Source organism: Ctenocephalides felis, unplaced genomic scaffold (genome assembly GCF_003426905.1).
Source record: "Ctenocephalides felis isolate EL2017-DRISC unplaced genomic scaffold, ASM342690v1 CF-g0.4_SCAFFOLD_01604, whole genome shotgun sequence".
Classification (NCBI taxonomy): domain Eukaryota; kingdom Metazoa; phylum Arthropoda; class Insecta; order Siphonaptera; family Pulicidae; genus Ctenocephalides; species Ctenocephalides felis.
In genome coordinates this window covers 26,388,572-26,408,558 of record NW_020537758.1, presented here as the reverse complement: position 1 = coordinate 26,408,558, position 19,987 = coordinate 26,388,572, and the positions used below count along the sequence as shown (strand labels likewise).

Genomic DNA, 19,987 nt, shown 5'->3' with positions numbered 1-19,987 from the left:
TTTGTTAAAGAAATGTTAATTAGTGGCTAAAATTGACAAATAAATATAACTTTCCCAATTAAAATAAATTATATTACATCTCATTCATTTATTTATTTATTTAAATATTTGATTTGTTTTTAATGTAAGTCGAAATTGGATTTTAAATTTAACGGGTACTTTTCTTGACATGAAGTTTAACTTAGGAGCACCAGTGTTTCTAAATATCTGGTGTGTATCTACAAAAAATGAAATACATTAGCAGAAAGTTACGTAATCAAATGGTAAATGGAATATATATTGAGAAATAATAAGCTTATAAGGATATATAAACCATATTGAATAAACGAAAATATTGTAAGATAAAAAATAAATTTGCGGCAGTTAACCAGTTAACCTCATTTTTGTGAACCGGATAGTATAAATAAAGTAAGGTTATGCTAATTTATAAAAAAATATAACAAGTAGGATAAATTAGTGGTAAACTTTTGTTATATAAGATACCAAACTGTAGTTAAAAATCTCTGAAATTTTGGTAAATAGAAAAGATTAGGAATCTTTGGTATAGGCTCAATCACAGAATAACTTAGACGAGAAACAAACAAACGAATTCTTGCGCCTTCTTGACTGCTGGTAGAATTTATCCACCATTTTGTTTATTTTCACATGAAGAAGTCTAAAATCACCGCTTTAAGAAAGTGTAAGCGTAAAGGAAGTTAGTGCAGTTTATTTAAGATGAAACAACTCTCAAGTTAATTCGTCGTTATATAAATATATATGAATATATGGCGCTCCCCTCTTTTTGAGGGTTTAGGAAATCGCAGACATTGGGCGCATCGCAAGCAAACACTTTGTCAAATTGACCACCTTGTCCGGTCATCGAAATAGTACACAGAAAAAGTGTTTGACGTTACCGAATAGTGATAAACATATTATCTTAAACAACAGTAGTGTAAAACTCATGAAAAATAACTTCGCTGCAACTGTCAAAGTAAGTAGTGCGATCAACGTGCATTTTTCTGCACGTCAATTCTTCCTTGTGCTACTGCAGAATTGTTATTTAAACATTTAATGTAAGTTAGTAACGTGTGATCTTTATTGAATTCTCAATTTAAGAAATTTGCTGGCCTCAGATTTGATACTACTGTGTAATTAGATGAAATTTTGCAGACTGTAGATCAACCATTGACTTATCAAGAAAATTTATTGACAAAGGATCCTCTTTTGACAGACACAATAAAGGATATGCATCAAATGACAGCTTTTCAAAGAAGAAATCAAATGCGTGAAGAAATTGAAGAAATGGATACTCAAGATGGTTTGTAATCAGTATTTTTTATCAATTATTTAAAAAAAAATATAGTAAATTTTGTAAAAAAAAAAACAAAAGACAATGCATTTACATCTGTCACCCACGTAAGTAATTTTATTGTGAATACAAATACTATCAATTAAGATGTTAATAAATCGTAACGCCATGGTAAGTAATATTTTATTTTTAGTCGACTCGGTGGACTGTCTTCCAGACGAAGGCAGTGGTGATATGCGGGCTCCCAATGGGGATGTTTTGATGGGTCCTCAAAATCAAGAGCAGGCTGCTGCATCTTTACAAGTAAATGTGTATAAATACATTGTCTTTGTCAATTGCTTTTTTGGCATCTTGCCATAATTGAAACTTCTATATACAAAGCATGACTTTGGAGTTTTCCAATGTTATTAACCTAAATTTAATCATTTTTTTATTATAGATTTTATATAAGTAATTAATTTTTATTTATTTGAAAAAACAAATCAACATTATTTTATAAATTAACCTATTATTCCTTTTATTCTTAGCAAAATGTTTATATTCAATTCATACATTTAATTATATTTTACATAATCTTTAGTTATAAAATTTAGTTATTAATAATGTTTGTCAATTCCTAAAAGGATGCAGAAATGGAAGAAGATGAATCAAGATCTGAAGCATTATTTCAGTTTACAGTAAATAATTTTTCAAGACTGAAAGATTCCGTTTTATCACCACCATGTTATGTAAGAAATTTGCCATGGAAGATTATGGTTATGCCGAGATCCAACGCCACTGCAGATCGACAGCAACAAAAATCAATGGGTAAGTACCTTAATTCATATGAGTTCAAAGTTTTCTAAATTTTTTTTGTCTCAATTTATTGTCTATAATGTTACCACATATGATTTTATATATTCTAAATACAATTATTTTATTCTTTATTTATTTTTGTTTGCAGGGTTTTTCTTGCAATGTAATGGAGAAAGTGATTCATCATCTTGGTCTTGTTATGCTATTGCTGACTTAAGACTCCATTCACATAAGCCTGATCAAGTACCTTTCTCAAGAAAGATTCAGCATTTATTTTATAGTAAAGAAAATGACTGGGGTTTCTCACATTTCATGTCTTGGAATGATGTTTTAGATCCAGACAAGGGTTATGTTAAAGATGATTCAATTACCTTAGAAGTGCATGTAGCCGCCGATGCCCCACATGGGGTATCATGGGATTCAAAAAAACATACCGGATTTGTAGGTTTGTTGCAATTTATGATTTTATCATTTCAATCATTATATCTCTTTCTATTATAAATTAATCATTACATCATATTTATCTTTTATTGTAATAGGCTTGAAAAATCAAGGAGCAACATGTTATATGAACTCATTACTCCAAACATTATATTTTACAAATCAGCTTCGTAGAGCAGTTTATAAAATGCCTACAGAGTCTGATGATAGTAGTAAATCTGTAGCCTTAGCTTTGCAACGAGTTTTTCATGAGCTACAATTTTCTGATAGACCAGTAGGAACAAAAAAATTGACTAAAAGCTTTGGGTGGGAAACTTTAGATTCTTTTATGCAGCATGACGTTCAGGAATTTCTTAGGGTAATAATATTTTATTTTTAAGATTATTATTTTTTTTATATTAGAATATGTATATTTATACAAATATATTCATATTCCAGGTATTATTAGATAAACTAGAAAGCAAAATGAAAGGAACATGCGTTGAAGGAACCGTTCCCAAACTTTTCGAAGGAAAAATGTCATCCTACATCAAATGCAAAAAAGTTACCTGCACCAGTACAAGAGTTGAAACTTTTTATGACATACAATTAAATATAAAAGGAAAAAAGAATAGTAATATCAAACACACATTATCCTTTGTTTTATTAGTGCTTAACTCATACTCATATCATTTTATCTCTTCTAGTTGATGAGTCATTTAAAGATTATGTGGCTACTGAGACCTTAGAAGGTGAAAATAAATATGATGCAGGCGAGCATGGCCTTCAAGAAGCAGAGAAAGGTGTTATATTTGCATCTTTTCCGCCTGTACTACATCTTCACTTAATGAGGTTTCAGTATGATCCCATTACAGATAGTTCAGTCAAATTTAATGACAGGTAAATTTATTGGAATCATTACAAGCTATTTGCAATAAACTTAGTTTAATTGAATTTTTTGAATAATTCAAATTTGATTTGCTTTAGGTATATTTTATATTTTAAAGAATCTTTTACTATATGCAATATCGTTTCTTATAATTTTTATAAATACAATACATTGTTTTGTAAGAAAGGAAAAACTAATCTGATATGTCAACAATTTTTTTTAATATTTGTGAAGGGTAATTAAATTTCTTTTTCATATTAGATTTGAATTCCAAGAGCACATCAATTTGGATAGCTACCTACAGGAACCAGAATCAACACCTGCTGACTATACTTTACATGCAGTTCTTGTACATTCAGGTGATAATCATGGTGGACATTATGTAGTTTTCATAAACCCGAAAGGCGATGGAAAGGTAAGTATATTACTGCTTTCAATGATTATGCAACCCATTTGTGATCCACATTAAATTACTAAATATCTTTTTTTTAAGTGGTGTAAGTTTGATGATGATGTGGTGTCAAGGTGTTCCAAACAAGAAGCTATTGAACATAATTATGGAGGACATGATGAAGATATGAGTTTAACTGTAAAACATTGTACAAATGCATATATGTTAGTTTATATAAGGGACTCAGCTTTGCGGACAGTTCTCCAGGAAACAACAGAACAAGATATTCCCACAGAATTAGTAGAAAGGCTTGCTGAGGAGAAAAGACTCGAACAAGTAAGTATTTATCAATCACATTTGCATAATATGATATCTACAAATTTGTTTTTGATACTTTTAGGTTCGAAGGAAAGAGAGAAATGAAGCACACTTATATATGACTGTTAATGTTTTACTTGAAGATGCTTTTGATGGCCATCAAGGCAATGATTTATATGACCCTGACAGGGCTAGTTATAGAGTATTCCGTGTAAGAAAACAAGCATCATTACAGGAACTTATGGATATATTTTCTGAAAGTTTTAAATATCCCCAAGATCAAATAAGACCTTGGCCATTAAGTGCACGATCAAATCAAGTAAATAATTCTAAAATTATGTACTGTTACACTATTTGTTTCGTATTCAAATTTTTTGTATTTGATTACTTTTTAGACATGTAGGCCTACCGCACTAGATATTGAAAATGATATGCAAAAAACTGTGTTAGATGCTGCTGATAATCAAAACCCATGGAATATTTTAGTAGAATTATTACCTCCAGATTCAGGTTTGACGTGTCTACCTCCATTTGATAAAGACACAGATGTTTTGCTATTTTTCAAAATGTATGATCCTCGTAATAAGAAAATTCATTATTGTGGCCATCATTATTTACCAGTATCATCAAAACTGAAGGACCTCACACCACTTTTGAATAAGAGAGCTGGTTTTCCTCCAAATACTGAGCTGGTATTGTATGAAGAAATTAAGCCCAACATGATAGAAAAAATAGTAAACTATAATGATCCTCTTGAAAAGGTATATACATATTTTTTTTAACATGTTCTTTTAAATTAAAAATTCATTAAAAAAATTCAATTTAATCACAGGTATTAGAAGAACTGATGGACGGTGATATTATTGTCTTTGAAAAGAAAGAAGCTTCGGAGCATAATTTAGAATTACCAACCTGTCAAGATTACTTCCGTGATTTGTATTACAGAGTCGAAGTAACATTTATAGATAAAACTATTCCAAATGATCAAGGGTAAACAGAAACAATAATCATATTTTTTCAAGAATAATTTTTTTTATGTATCATCTCATTTAATTTATGTTCATGTTTTTTATTATAGATTTACTATCGATTTATCACAGCGTATGACATATGATCAAATGGCTCGTGCAGTTGGACAGAAAATCAATGTAGATCCATATTTAATTCAGTTTTTCCGTGTTCAAAAGTAAGGATATTTGTATTTATAATGTAATGATAGTTATTTAAAATAGAATCAACTTGTTATTTAGTTTTTTAACTATTTTATTATAGTTACAAAGATGTTCCTGGTCCACCACTAAGATGTAATTTTGAAGGAATGTTGAAAGATATGTTAATGTATTGCAAACCCAAAGGACCTAAGAAAATATTTTACCAACAAATTTCAATTAAAATAAATGAGCTAGAGAATAAAAAGCAATTTAAATGTTTGTGGTTAGGTCTGAATATGAAAGAAGAGAAAGAACTAGTTTTATATCCAAATAAAAATGGAACGGTTTCGACGCTTTTAGAAGAAGCCACAAAAGTAGTAGAAATGTCGGAAAATGGATCTGGGAGATTAAGGCTTGTGGAAATTGTTGGAAACAAAGTTGTTCCTGGGCCTCATGAGGAGTTTCCTCTAGAGAGTAATATATATTAAACATTTACCATTTACTTTTTCTGAGTTTGGAAGTTAACATTAAGAATAAACTTACTCACTTCCAAGCCCATTTTATGTTATGAAGCATGATTATTAAAAATTCCATTCAGATTTTACTAAATACAATATAATATTTTAGATTTGGCATCTATGGCTGATGGTCATGTCACCAACACAAAACTTTATAGAGTAGAAGAAATTCCTCAAGACGAATTAAATTTACAGGTATACATATGGGAACAACATATTTCGAACAAATTAATTGAATAAGCATTAATGTTGAACAAAATTTTTACAGGAAGATGAGATGTTAATATCAGTAGCTCATTTTCATAAAGAAGTTTATTCTACTTTCGGCGTACCCTTTTTTGCCAAGGCTAAACAGGGTGAACCATTTGCCAGGTTAAAGGAGAGATTACAAAAGAGATTGGGTGTGCCAGATAAAGAATGGGAAAAAGTAAGGTGACTATTAAACAAAAGTAATTCCAAAATATTTATGTTATAATTTATTTCTAGTTCAAATTTGCTATAGTATCATTAAATAGACCACACTATATATCGGATGATGAATGTATAAATCTGCAAGATTTTAAAACAAGCCAAAATCAAAGTAAGTTTTAATATTTCATACTTTATTATGAGTTATTTATAAAAATACCTAATTTTTGTTTATAGATACAGCTCCACGACCATGGCTTGGTTTAGAACATATAAATAAAACACCAAAAAGGTCAAGATTCAATTATCTGGAGAAAGCAATTAAAATATATAATTGAGTTAAGAGGTACGATTCCATAATAGGGTATGTGGGATATGATAAGACAAGCTATTATACAATACTTGTAGATATTTTTATATTTATATATGTATGGAAAATTGAGGTAATGTGTACATATATAAATATGTGAATATGTGTGAAACAGTGTATGCCTATGTGCATTGCTACTTATATATTGAAAATAAAAATAGTAAAGGGCTAAAATGCATATATAAATATAATATGTATAATATAGCTTTGTTCTTACATGAAAATGATTCTTACATTAAACTGCAGTGTGCATTTCATTTGTTTTTTCTTTGATTTTAATAAAAACTGTTCTTCAGGAATAGTAGCCAATTTTAATCATTTTAGCATATTTTCTGAAAATATTCCTTTTATTGCCTTATAATGAAATATTTTAAACAAAATTTGTAATTTTATTAATAATTTATTTTTTTTATTATGTGAATATTGAAAATTATGCATATTTTATCTTTCCTGTAAGTTTGTGAATATTGAAGATGGTGCATATTTTCTCTTATGTATGAATTGTGTAAATCAATATTAATATTTCTTGTATTAAGTTATGAAATAAAGAGTTAACTTATAAAAATAATAATTAGGTTAATACCTGCTTATATGTTAATTTTTTTTTTATTTTTTTTTTTACATTTCTTTATCCCATTTATTTAATAGTGTTGAAAAGCTGTATATGGATTGTAAAATACAAATATGTTAAGTGCACACATGTGTGTATATGCTTATTTGCACTTTTATCTTTTTTACTTTTGATTTATGATCTGTAATTTGTGATTTTATGAGATTCATACATAATTTGTATTGTTTGCTTATTTCCAAGCACACTAGTAATTGTTCTCCATATTTCTTTACTTTTTCTAACGTCTGTTAAAATTATACCAATTTCGGTATAACCTCATTTAAATGCCACTTTTTTTTTTCTCTATTCTATTTCTAAATAAATGTGACTCAATACATATATAAATAAAACTTGGTTACATTTAAACAATATTCTCAAAAGTGATTTTTATGTAAATAAGAACATGTTAACTTGATTTGTTATATTTATAAATACTAACTATAGTTTTGAGGTTAAAAACCTTTAATTAAATTACTAGTTTAATAATAATACGTTTCTCTATTCATATTGCAATATGTATTACTTTTGCATAAACTTACTTACCTTTGCATTCTTTTCTGTTAGTGCCAGTTTAATATTATTGTATTTTCAACTTGTTCATGTTAACGAAAGTTTTATATGTGAAAAGTGTGCTAATGAAAATGTTGAAGAATATGATTATATTATTGGTAAGTAGATGAAATAAGCATATGAGTTTTAGAAAAGCTGTTTGTATTCTGCTTTCTTTTAGTTGGTGCTGGAACGGCAGGATCTGCTATTGCTGGCTTACTTTCTGCAAATACTAATTACAAAATTTTAATATTAGAAGCAGGCAATTATGGACATTCTTTCTTTGATATTCCTTTTATAGGACCTATGCTTCAAGGAACTGACTTTGATTGGCAATATGAGACCGTACCACAAAATAATGCGTGTCTTGCTCTTTATAATCAGGTTTTCATTTTATAAATTGATTAATATGTTAGAATATTGTAGAATTATATCAATTATATAAGATAATTTATTAAACAATGGTTTGGCCGCCAATTATGTGGAATATGATTCAAAGTTGAAAAAGCGGTCAAGATATATATGGTTTACAAAATATATTTTAGGCTTCCAAATGGCCCAGCGGTAAAATAGTTGGAGGTACATCACGGTTAAACAACATGTTATATGTTAAAGGGCATGATGATGACTATAAACATTGGTTTCCACCTTCACTAGACTACAGTAGAGAAATATTGAAGATTTTCAAGTTAAATATTTAATTTAATCTCATATCTTAATAATTATTATAATAGCGCTTACTATTTTTTTTTTAGAAAAATAGAATCTTATTTACCCATATCTGATGTGCTATATTCTTCAAAGTTGGGCGATTTATTCATAAAATCAGGACTGGAAGCTGGATACACTTTTAGTGACGCTAATTTAGGTAGTTTTACTGATAAATAATGATCAAATTAAATTGTAGCTAACATGTAAGTTTTGTTTGATTTTTAGATTTTAATTTAAGTTTTTTTATAGGTTTTCATCGAGTAAAAGTGAATCAATTGAAGGGTGCAAGAGTTACAACCAGCCATTTACACCTGAAAAAATCAATTGATAAACCTAATTTGACAATTCTTACAAATAGTGTAGTTATAAAGTTATTGATAAGAAGAAATCATGTTTATGGAGTAAAATTTATTAGAAATAATAAAAACTATGTCAAGCGGTGTCGTAAAGCAGTTATTCTATCTGCTGGTGTAATTGGAACTCCAAAAATATTAATGCTAAGTGGAATAGGCCCTAAAGAACATTTACAAAATCTTGACATATCTGTTGTTCATGATTTACCAGTAGGCAAGAATTTGCAAGATCATGTTACTACCGGTATAGATTTGATCATGATTAATGATAGTTTAAACTTAAGTTTGTTAGATATTGCATCACCAAAAACTGTCTATGATTATGTTATGGGTAACGGTGGTCCCTGGACTACTCCTGGCTGTGAAGCAGTTGCTTTTATAAATACAATTTTTGATAAAAAGGAACATGATAATCCACCTGATTTGCAATTAATGGCATTACCATTAGGTGTTACTAAAGATGCTGGCGCTCATCTTCACAAATTATTTGGAATATTACCAAAAATTTGGCATGATTACTATAATGATCTCAGTTATAACAACATGATAACTATTTTACCAGTTGTTTTACACCCCAAAAGCAGAGGTACTGTTGAATTAGCTTCCAATGATTATAATGATAAACCTTTAATTGATCCAAAATATCTGTCGGAAAAAGATGATATAGCAATTTTAATAAAAGGTATTCGAATAATACAACAGTTATTAGACACACCAAGCATGAGAAAATTGAATGCCAAAATAGTACATAAACATTTCCCTGGTTGTGAGAATATTGTATTTGATACTGATGAATATTGGGAATGTTATGTGAGACATGTGACACTGAGTAGCTTTCATCCAGCGGGAACTTGCAAATTGGGTCCAATTGAAAATAATGATACGGTTGTTGATTGGAATACATTCAAAGTAAAACATTTAAACAATTTGTTAGTGGCTGATGCTTCAGTATTTCCAGACCTACCAAGTGGTAATATAAATGCAGCAGTAATTTTAATTGCTGAAAAAGTTGTTAATTATCTTTTAGAAACAAAAGAATTCTATAATACCTATGAAACTTGTCATATAAAAAATGTCTTTATTGATGATTTTAAATGTGCTGTTAAAAGTTTATTATTTTGTTAATTTCTATTGATTTATATTGAATAACTGTGATAATATAATATTTGTAAATACAAATAATAAGCATAAATATATTTTTATATTAAATAATATATTTTAATAAATTATTTCTTATTCACTCCACTTCTACATTGTAAAATTTGCACATCATTACAGTAATTTTATATAAGCATCATTTATTTATTTTAATATTTAATTAATTTCTACATATTTAGTAACTTAATGATTAATACTATTATAAATTGCAAAGAAACGATCATTTATTAATTTAGATGATTATTATTTCATTGTTTATTAAAAACCAATGTGATAATATAATAGTACCTACATGACTAGATTTAATTCACAAATATTGACTTAGCTTTTAGTTCGTAAGTTCTTTTCTTAGTTTCTACCAGGGAAGATATTTAAGGTATTTTATGTAAATTACATTAGTGTTTTTTTAAGTGAATATAAACCAACAACTTCATAAAGAAATATTTTTTTGTTTCTTATTTGAAATGTTCAAGAGGCTTTTCCAGTAATAGAGACAGAAATGCATAACTATTCATAAAAGAGATTTTACATATATTTCGGACACAAGTCTTCCACAAAAAAAAAACAATCAATTTAATATTAACCATAAATTAATTTACAATACTAATTACAAAAATATAGTATAATTAATAATTAATATCATTTATCGATGTTATTTTTATTAATTGATTCTGTTTCAGATATCATATATTTTTATTTTTAAAATTTAATTATTATCTTATAAATATATTTATTTTCTAAAATCTATAAATGTGAGCATTTTTTATATATTTTTATGTATTTATTCAATATTAAGTAGCACATAAAAAAATGACCAAAAATTTTTGTGGCTCGTTCATCTCTAAGATAAAAAATTAAACAAAATAAAAGTCCTTTTTCTTGTAGGCTTTACCAGCCAGAACTATTGCTTTACCTTTTAGTTATGAGTAATTTCTAATTCCTCTTTAAAGTGAATCCAGTAATGAATCTAGTAATTCTAGTTGTGATTCATCCCATCCACTTGATAGTAATAATCCAGCTAATTCATCTTCTGCCATTCCTAATCCCTGCATACCCTGATGAGCATCTTGCACTTCTACGGCCGGACCAGGATGTGTATCAGAAGTGCAGGCTAACAGGGAATCTAATGGCAACAATGGGAGTGGATCGTCCACGTCCATTTCTGCAGCCTCAATAGGCGTCAATTGGGATAGCATAGGCATTGAAATTACCTGACGAATTAGGAGAATATATTATTTATCATCAATGTAATTGTTAGTGTTACAACTAACTACTTGATTTTTTACCTTATATGAAGTATCTGGAAATATATCAGCATTTTCCTCGCATTGAGAATTAGTAGACAGTGTAGGGATAGGATCTATTATTTTTGATCGTTTTCGATTAGACTCTGCCCGTTCTTTGTCAGAAATTGCTCTCTTTTTAAATCGTCTACGTTCTTGTAGCCTATAATTTATGCATTATATTGATTTAATTATTTATTTCCTTTTTACGTTTATGCATAAATAAACGTGTTTATTTTTTTATTATATGCCTATATTAAATGTAATAAAGCAAACGAAGTAATTGAATATAATAAAAAGAAAGAAATTAAATAATTCATAAATGTTGTTAAATATATAATTTATTAAATCATATTAATTAATTTGAATGTAACGGCTTATGAAATTTGCTACTGTGCTGCCATCTTTAGCATAACAAAGATTTTATTTTGACATTTAGTTTGTCAGCCGTGTGCAAGTCAATGTGAAAGACATGTGAGATGTAAAATGTTATGAAAAATTGAAAATATGATGTTATTAAAGAAACCTATATCTTTAAGTTATTGTCAGTGGAGAAAATTAAGCAGCAAATGTCGAAGGGTTGTTGTAACTGGAATGGGGGCTGTATGCCCTGTAGGGTTAAATGTGAAACAGTCCTGGGAAACGATAATTGCAGGTTTGTTAAACATGTTTTTAGTCCTATGCTCAATATCATTATTATTATTATAATATGAAATAGGAGGTTGTGGAATTCGTAAATTGGATGAAAGATATAATAATTTGCCATGCAAAATTGCTGGTGTTATATCTAGTGAAGAACTTAATGTTGAGGGTCGATTCAAGAAATCTGAATTAAGAACAATGACACCGGCTATAACATATGCAATGATTGCGGCTGAAGAGGCTTTGAAAGATTCAAAATACGAATGTAATGATGAAGAATCATTAAATTCAACTGGTGTAGCTGTCGGTATTGGAATGGTTGATTTAGAAGAAGTACTGAGGACAAATGAATCTCTTCTGCAAGGATACAACAAAGTAAGTCCATTTTTTGTCCCTAAAATTCTACCTAATATGGCTGCTGGTCAAATAAGTATGAAATTTGGATTTCGTGGTCCAAATCATTCTGTGTCTACTGCTTGTGCAACAGGAGCCCATTCCATAGGGGACGCATTTAGATTCATTCGTAACGGCGATGCTACAGTAATGTTAGCTGGGGGGGCTGAGGCTTGCATAAGCCCTTTAGCTATTGCTGCATTTTGTAGGTTAAGAGCACTTTGCACATCATCCAATGACAATCCTGAGAAGGCTTCTCGGCCTTTTGACAGGGATAGAAATGGTTTTGTCATGGGTGAAGGTTCTGCAATATTTGTTTTGGAAGAGCTTGAACATGCCTTGGGTAGAAATGCACAAATATATGCTGAGATCCTTGGATATGGATTATCCAGCGATGCATCTCATTTAACATCACCTAGGGAAGATGGTATGGGAGCTACATTAGCTATGTCCAGAGCTTTAAAAGATGCAAATGTTAATTCAAATGATATAAGTTATGTCAATGCTCATGCAACGTCTACTCCAATTGGTGATGCCATAGAAACTAGAGCCATCAAAACAATATTTGGTGATCATTCCCCTGAGCTAATGGTATCTTCAACTAAAGGAGCTCATGGGCATTTACTGGGAGCTGCTGGCAATATAGAAACAGTATTTACTGTAATGGCAATCAAAACTGGTATTGTACCACCAACAATAAATTTAGAAAATCTAACTGAAGATATGGACTTGAATTATGTGCCTAATAAATCTTGTGATTGGAAGAGTTGTGATAAGAGAATAGCTTTGAAAAATGCTTTTGGTTTTGGAGGTACAAATGCATCATTATGTATAGGCGAATATAGAGAGATATAATCACATAATGCTTATATGCTGATTTTAAAAAGAGATTATATAATAGTTTTGTAATACAAATAAATAAAATATATTTTAATATAATTTTATGCCCTTTTTCTATTACCTGTCTGGATCCATTTTCCAAAATCCTCCTTTGCCTCTTTCATCTTTTGACCTTGCTACTTTTACAAACACCTTGTTCAATGACAAGTTATGGCGAATGGAGTTCTATTAAAAATGATAGATGTTACTTAAATTCTTATTGTAATGCCACATACATATCCTTAATAAATATCATAGTACTCATTCACAAGGATAAATAGTTAATCAAAAAACAATTTATGTTTTTAAACCTGGTTATTAGGTGTTAATAAATTTGAAGTAAGGTGAGAAACTTTGGAATGAGCAATTATAGAAAAATTTGAACGATTGTAAGATATTAAAACTCATCTATTTGGGGCTGGAGCTCCTAAAACATTATTTCTAGAATTAATCAATAATATTTTGCAGTGGCCATGTTTAAGCTCATTATTTATTTACACGCGTAGAAGCTACGGCGTCGCTAGTTTATGATTAATTTATCTCTTACTAAGCCTTAATTTGATGATTGAGGATTATTTGAATTTTAACATATAATTGAATTCAAATTCAATTAATGTCTAATAGTTGCATTTAAATTTTGTTACATTTTTACTATTGTTCTACATTTGAGTAATTTATAACGAAAGCAAAAATATCGTGGTAGGTAAGGCATAAATTATTCAGCTGATCATTAGTGCAGCATATATAATGCGGACACATGTCTTATTAACGATGATTATATATATATATATATATATAATTATAATTATAATTATAAAAAATAAAAACTATATGCAATAGTATTATACACCAATAGTATAGACCCCTGTATCAACCTTATTAACCGGAGAAATGATTTTGATAAAGGAATCAATTAAAATTTATTCGAACTTGCAATTATTACCTGCCAGCTTGGATCAGCCATTCTGTAGTATGCGAAATTTTCCTTTATCCACGCGTAGATTTCGCTCAGCGTCATTTTGTTTCCATTTTCTCTCATCGCCATACAAATCATAGTCGCGTATGAAAATGGGGGTTTCACCGAGGTTCTGATGGAGTACATTTCTTGATTTCGTTTGAATTCTTCATGACAACGAGTTATGCTTTGATGCAGTTTCATAGATCTTTTTCAGAATAAAAACGTTATTTATTTATTTCATTTTTTTTCAACCTTAATAAATTCTTAAAAAGTCTTTCGAGTAAGTTTACCATCGGTCCGCAACTTGAATTCGATAGTATTTGTTTAAATTTCGGGAAAAATTCTCAAAGTATCTTTCGTGTAAGTCCAGCAACATGAAATGTGTTATATTAATTTAGATTTCTAAAATATTTCATAAAAAGTTTTTCAAGTAAGCCCAGTATAGGTCAATAATAATATGAAATCGATAATATTGGTTTAGATTTTCAAAACAATTCATAAAATGTTCAAGTAAGTTCACTATATAATATACACTATATGGTCAATATTTCTGAAATATATTTAATAAAATGTCCACTACAGGGTCAAAAACATGAAATCCATATTTATTTATTTAGAATTCAAAGAAATTCTTTTAAAAATGGCTTATTATGTGTGATTCAAATATTATACCAACAATATAAAATCCATCATATTTATGGTTTTATAATTTTATGATTTTTTTACAAATTGAAATAAATATTATGCATTTTATGCTATTGGTCCAATATTTGAATTAGCGAATATTATGAAATATTATAGGTTTACAAGTAGTAGTAGTTTAATTATAAAAACTCAAAAAAGTTTGGAATAATCACCCATGTTAACATTTCAAACTTCTATCGTCACAATCGTATCGCTAAGAATGGAAATAAATACATGGAACTGATTCAAAATTATTACCTTGTGGTACGTTCTGGTCCATTTCGAGGAGAAATATTTTGATGATTTGGTGAATCTGGTGGAGTAGGTAAAGCAGGGACTGCCATAATATTTGTGATATTTTGCAGCCAACTTAAACAAGTTAGATCGCAGTGATCATCATCCGATTCTTCTTCATAATCTTCATTATTATTGGAGTCGTTGCCGGTACTGCTGTTACCACTTTTGTTCTTATCGGTAGTCATTGAAGTAGAAGATGAATCTTTGGAATCTTCTTCGTGATACTGATTGGCCTTCTGTAAGAGAGTTGAAAATCATTCAGTCATTTAATCAATTAATTGGAACAGCATTTCCATTAATTTTATACTAACGGTTGACTCAGAAGATCTTTGAATATCCTCGTCTTCAAATTCAATTTGGGTGCTGATGGTAACTTCATGGCTCATAGGAGGAGGACAGTTATCGTCTTCCATAGTAATGAAAAACATTGGCATTTGCTGGGTTGCATCGAATGATGTTTCTCGTCTTTGGAGCAACATCATTGCACCGCCTTCTGAAATTACATAGAATTAAATGTTGATTTAAGAAAATGGTCAGAAAATTGTCATTTTATGTCAATAATTTAAAAATGATTGGGCGCAAAATCAAATATTTATTGCATTTTTTCTTTTCTTGAAAACATATGTGAATATATATATATATATATATATATATATATATATACCATTGTTTTCCAAAAAAATGAGAAAATGCATTAAATATGTTACTTTTTTTATACATATTGAAGTTTTTGTAGTAATTTTGATGCAGAGTTATGTGTGCCAAATTCTTTAGTCAGTACATCGAAGAGATAAGATAAAATTGAATAATACGTAATATTTTTTTTATATTTATACATAATTTAATTCCAGTTTATAAAATCATTTGAATAAAAAAAAAGTCAAGCAAATTGATAACGGTCACTAGAAATTAGTCACTAGAATTCTCTTACTATAAGTTAAGAATAGTTGATCCTTTTTTTCATAAGTAAGTTTCTAGTATATACTATACTAACGAATATTAAACCAAAAGCTAAAAATTAAACCAAATTTCATCAATAAATAAGTTTTTGCATAACGAGATTAACAAAGTTAAAGTCATAGTTTTTAAGTAATTACTTAAAAACTATGATTTCAACTTTGTTTCAATGTACACTTTTTTTATTATAATGTAATATATGTACTAAGGTTTTCGGTACATTTATTTTATTCAAAAATAAAAATTCATTGATATACTATCACTGCTGTACATTTTGCAAATGCTGCGAATATCACAATTCAAAATAATTTTCTTTTGCTATGAAATAATCGTTAATAATTTAAAATAAAATATATTCAAAAAAACAATATTAATCATATTGTTTTTTAGAAAATATGCCTTAGTTTTTAGATAGATTTAAATATCTTATAAATCATATTTCAATGCAAACCAATTAATCATTTCTCATCTTAATTAAAACATCATCTAGTTTCTTTTATTAACCCAAATCAAATCCAATTATATCTGTAAAACGATAAAAAAAATATTTTTATTTAATTAAAAATATAATTTACTCATATACTATCATTGCTGTACATTTCACAAATACTGCAAATATCATAATTCAAAATAATTTTGTTTTGCTTCGAAATAATCGTTAATAATTTAAAATGAAATATGTTAAAAAAAAACAATATTCAACATATTGTTTTTTTGGAAATTTGCCTTAGTTTTTAGATAGATTCAAATATCTTATATATAATATTCCAACGCGAACCAACTAATCATTTCTCATCTTAATTAAAACATCGTCTAATTTCTTTTATTAACCCAAATCAAATCCAATTATATCTGTAAAACGATAAAAAAATATTTTTATTTAATTCAAAAATATAATTCACTCATATACTATTACAATATATATATATATATATTGCTGTACATTTCGCAAATGCTGCAAATATCATAATTCAAAATAATTTTGTTTTGCTTCGAAATAATCGTTAATAATTTAAAATGAAATATGTTCAAAAAAAAAACAATATTCAACATATTGTTTTTTGAAAATTTGCCTGATTTTTTAAATAGATTTAAATATCTTATATATAATATTCCAACGCGAACCAACTAATCATTTCTAATCTTAATTAAAACATCATCAAGCTTCTTTTATTAACTCAAATCAAATCCAATTATATCTGTAAAACGATAAAAAATTACCATAAACCTCTCCAACTAGCAAATATCGACCAAATGCCAAGGGATTTTACTATCTAACTCGAGCGCGGCAAGTGGCGCGATGAAAATCTAAATCGTACAAGAGTGGGAATATAATGAATTTTTCCCCAAGGGGGATGTAGAGTCGTGTTATAACGTTCGACGAGCTGACCAATGGCGCACGGAACCCCGGCCAGGCCGCTCGATAACTGGTGGGAATAGGCGTGATTTTCTACCCTTGGCGTTCAAACGCCGGGGGGCAGTTGGCCGGTGGAAACTGCTTTTCGGGGAAACCGAGAGGGTAGAATTCGGAGCAAGAGATGTCGGAAAGATTTTGACCAATAGCATGCGGACAAGTTTTTCCGCGAATTTAGTAACACTCATGCTAACTCCATTGATTTACCGGCATCTACTTGTGGCGGATTTAACTGTATCCAACATTACTATTTTTTTAAGAAGTTAGTTTTTTTTTAATAATAACAATTTCGATATATTTTAGCATATTTTATATAAAAATAATTTTATATAAAACAAATTTATAGAATGTATATAATATTCATATTCTAGAAATTCGTTTCGTAGAAATTTCCCAGAAATTCATTGACTAATGAACACTAGTCCAAAGCCCAAAATGTGAAATTTGAGCTTTGGGCACAATTTTATATAATATATGAAAATTATCATAAAAAATATTATGAAAATTTATAAAATATATTTATCTTTGTACCAATCTCCTGACAAAAGTGCATGCATTTATTTAATGTAAGCTGGACTATAAAAGTGAGGGGTTAGGGTTTATTTAGCTTCGGAATAAAATTTCTGTGATGATTTTTATTGAGACGACGATAAGATTCTATCAAAATATGATTCTATCCAGCATAATTTATTTTACTTATTGGGTGACATATTTTTATTGATCTTTAATCGCATATTTGAAGATTATTGTTTATAACTATATAACGTACATCAAGATATAATTTTTATTAAAACAGATAATTATATATAAAAACGCACCAATTAATAAAACGCAAATACAAATAAAAACTTATTTAATACAAATATTACTTCACAATCAAATCAAATATATGAATCAAACAGAACTAGATGCAAATATTAGCAGTATTAACACACTTTCTGCGGGCCGGGTACTGGTACCTGGTTTTAGGATTGTCATTCAACTGCGGGTGCGGGTATTTTCGGGTACTCGGTCGGACACGCTAGATGCGAACATCGAACGAAATTTCTTACTATGAGCGGTTGCAACGCTAGTTTCATATTTATTATAAAACTATAATAAAATTATAATTTATTCTTTAAAATTATTTTCGATACGTAAATACGTATATATTACATAAATATATGGTATTTTATTAAAGACGATATGTTTTACGTCAGCATTTTTGGTAAACAAACTATTTCTTTTAATACTATATTACCATTTATATATTTTGCTATCTTTGTATTTATTGCGTTTCGATAATTCATATAATTTAATTTTTAAATACAATGTTAAAAATAAGCTATTACATTTTTACAAGCAATCGAACGTAGCTTATAAAATCATATTATTATTTATGTAATTAACTATTAGGTTTGTCACTAATTTATACACCATAAAAATTAATTTCGTATAATATTAAAAATAATCGAATTTTCAACGTAAAACTCTAGATTGTATATAGTATGATTATAAGTGATAAAGGTACTTTATACATGATTGGAGAATGGAATTACTTTGTCTAATTTACGTACCTGGCAACAGGTAATTTTATCAAATACAGTATCCGGCGAGTAATAAAACTAATTCATTAATTTACTGTTGAATGACGAATTTTCGCAATGTTTTTCAATTGTGCTTGGATTAGAGGTAATTTGAAAATGTATGATATCGTATTTTATTATCCAATTTCTTTTATTTGAAAGAATTCAATGGAATTAAATGTATTTAATAACCTGTTACTTCCTATTACCTAAGTAAATCTTCAAATTTATATTTAAAAATTAATTAAAAATATTTATCATATTTAAAACAAGCATTTAAGCAAAAATAGCAAAATATAGTATTCTGATTAGAATGGCTTGCGAAGCAAAGTCAGGCTACATATGCAATTTAAAAATTTACTATGAAAATGGCAATAGTTTACAGAGAACTATATTAGATATATTAGAACCTTATTTAAATTTGTGGCATCATGTATACATGGACAATTTTTATAATAGTGTAAATACAAGTTTATTATTACTACAAAATAAAACTAGGATTTGTGGGACTATAAGAACAAACAAGGGCCTTCCTGAAGAATTTAAAAATTTGAAACTTAAAAGAGGAGAGACAATATTTAGAAGACGCCAAGAAGTTTTGTTGCAATGCTTCAAAAAGAATAGTCCAAATGATTTCTACAATTCTAAACTCGTGTAAAAAACCTACCTATAGCAAATTTTTTTTTGTATTTTGATTAATTGATTTTTATGATTAAATTCATTTTTTTATTTCAGAGACTAAACTTATGAGTAATTACGTAAGAAAACGTATAGAAAATTTTTCTGTGTATTTTGTTTTAATTTTTTAGAATTAATTACATTTTTCATTTCATTGCCTAAACATATGTATCATTGCGTAATAATATTCAACTTTATTTGCAAATATTTTACCTTTAGTATTGATAGTTTTACCTCATAATAACTTAATATTATAGTATTTACTACTGCGTATGATTTAGGCAGTAAGTATTGTAAATAAAAGACTG

General features: G+C 28.4%; 5 protein-coding genes across 5 annotated transcripts; 3 read left to right on the top strand and 2 right to left on the bottom strand.

The window, feature by feature from the left end:
- The first annotated feature begins 582 nt into the window (after positions 1-582).
- LOC113372505 (ubiquitin carboxyl-terminal hydrolase 7) lies at positions 583-6,712 on the top strand. The gene is made up of 19 exons (XM_026612842.1): positions 583-970; positions 1,150-1,297; positions 1,482-1,591; positions 1,912-2,095; positions 2,232-2,528; positions 2,623-2,882; positions 2,963-3,137; positions 3,211-3,403; positions 3,654-3,807; positions 3,886-4,119; positions 4,184-4,420; positions 4,497-4,862; positions 4,934-5,091; positions 5,180-5,287; positions 5,374-5,726; positions 5,880-5,965; positions 6,039-6,197; positions 6,257-6,350; positions 6,416-6,712. The coding sequence occupies exons 1-19, from the start codon at positions 941-943 to the stop codon at positions 6,514-6,516; spliced, it is 3,447 nt and encodes a 1,148-aa protein (XP_026468627.1). The 5' UTR covers positions 583-940; the 3' UTR covers positions 6,517-6,712.
- Positions 6,713-7,656: 944 nt separating this feature from the next.
- LOC113373584 (alcohol dehydrogenase [acceptor]-like) lies at positions 7,657-9,896 on the top strand. The gene is made up of 5 exons (XM_026613874.1): positions 7,657-7,826; positions 7,889-8,091; positions 8,253-8,395; positions 8,463-8,575; positions 8,668-9,896. The coding sequence occupies exons 1-5, from the start codon at positions 7,673-7,675 to the stop codon at positions 9,894-9,896; spliced, it is 1,842 nt and encodes a 613-aa protein (XP_026469659.1). The 5' UTR covers positions 7,657-7,672.
- An 867-nt stretch (positions 9,897-10,763) lies between these two features.
- On the bottom strand, positions 10,764-11,616 carry LOC113373583. The gene is made up of 3 exons (XM_026613873.1): positions 11,606-11,616; positions 11,216-11,375; positions 10,764-11,140 (listed from the first exon to the last, which is right to left on the bottom strand). The coding sequence occupies exons 1-3, from the start codon at positions 11,614-11,616 to the stop codon at positions 10,874-10,876; spliced, it is 438 nt and encodes a 145-aa protein (XP_026469658.1). The 3' UTR covers positions 10,764-10,873.
- A 45-nt stretch (positions 11,617-11,661) lies between these two features.
- LOC113372523 (3-oxoacyl-[acyl-carrier-protein] synthase, mitochondrial-like) lies at positions 11,662-13,178 on the top strand. Its single transcript, XM_026612859.1, has 2 exons — positions 11,662-11,867; positions 11,931-13,178. Exons 1-2 carry the CDS (start codon positions 11,720-11,722, stop codon positions 13,100-13,102), a joined length of 1,320 nt encoding a protein of 439 aa, XP_026468644.1. The 5' UTR covers positions 11,662-11,719; the 3' UTR covers positions 13,103-13,178.
- Positions 13,114-15,558, bottom strand: LOC113373582 (forkhead box protein J1.2-like; the record flags this gene model as incomplete). The annotated part of the gene is given in 5 exon segments (XM_026613872.1): positions 13,114-13,120; positions 13,209-13,312; positions 14,070-14,289; positions 15,027-15,301; positions 15,377-15,558. Coding segments are annotated over 5 exon segments (777 nt in total).
- Positions 15,559-19,987: the final 4,429 nt, after the last annotated feature.

What these genes read in the sequence shown, in the direction of transcription:
- LOC113372505 (XM_026612842.1), top strand. Translation starts at nt 941, where the DNA reads ATGAAAAATAACTTCGCTGCAACTGTCAAA. An exon ending in TGAGGAGTTTCCTCTAGAGA is followed by an intron (nt 5,727 to 5,879) that starts GTAATATATATT and finishes ATAATATTTTAG; the next exon opens with ATTTGGCATCTATGGCTGAT. An exon ending in CAGATAAAGAATGGGAAAAA is followed by an intron (nt 6,198 to 6,256) that starts GTAAGGTGACTA and finishes ATTTATTTCTAG; the next exon opens with TTCAAATTTGCTATAGTATC.
- LOC113373584 (XM_026613874.1), top strand. Translation starts at nt 7,673, where the DNA reads ATGTATTACTTTTGCATAAACTTACTTACCTTTGCATTCTTTTCTGTT. An exon ending in AGAATATGATTATATTATTG is followed by an intron (nt 7,827 to 7,888) that starts GTAAGTAGATGA and finishes GCTTTCTTTTAG; the next exon opens with TTGGTGCTGGAACGGCAGGA. An exon ending in GAAATATTGAAGATTTTCAA is followed by an intron (nt 8,396 to 8,462) that starts GTTAAATATTTA and finishes TTTTTTTTTTAG; the next exon opens with AAAAATAGAATCTTATTTAC.
- LOC113373583 (XM_026613873.1), bottom strand. An exon ending in TTCCAGATACTTCATATAAG is followed by an intron (nt 11,141 to 11,215) that starts GTAAAAAATCAA and finishes CTAATTCGTCAG; the next exon opens with GTAATTTCAATGCCTATGCT.
- LOC113372523 (XM_026612859.1), top strand. Translation starts at nt 11,720, where the DNA reads ATGATGTTATTAAAGAAACCTATATCTTTAAGTTATTGTCAGTGGAGA. An exon ending in CTGGGAAACGATAATTGCAG is followed by an intron (nt 11,868 to 11,930) that starts GTTTGTTAAACA and finishes AATATGAAATAG; the next exon opens with GAGGTTGTGGAATTCGTAAA.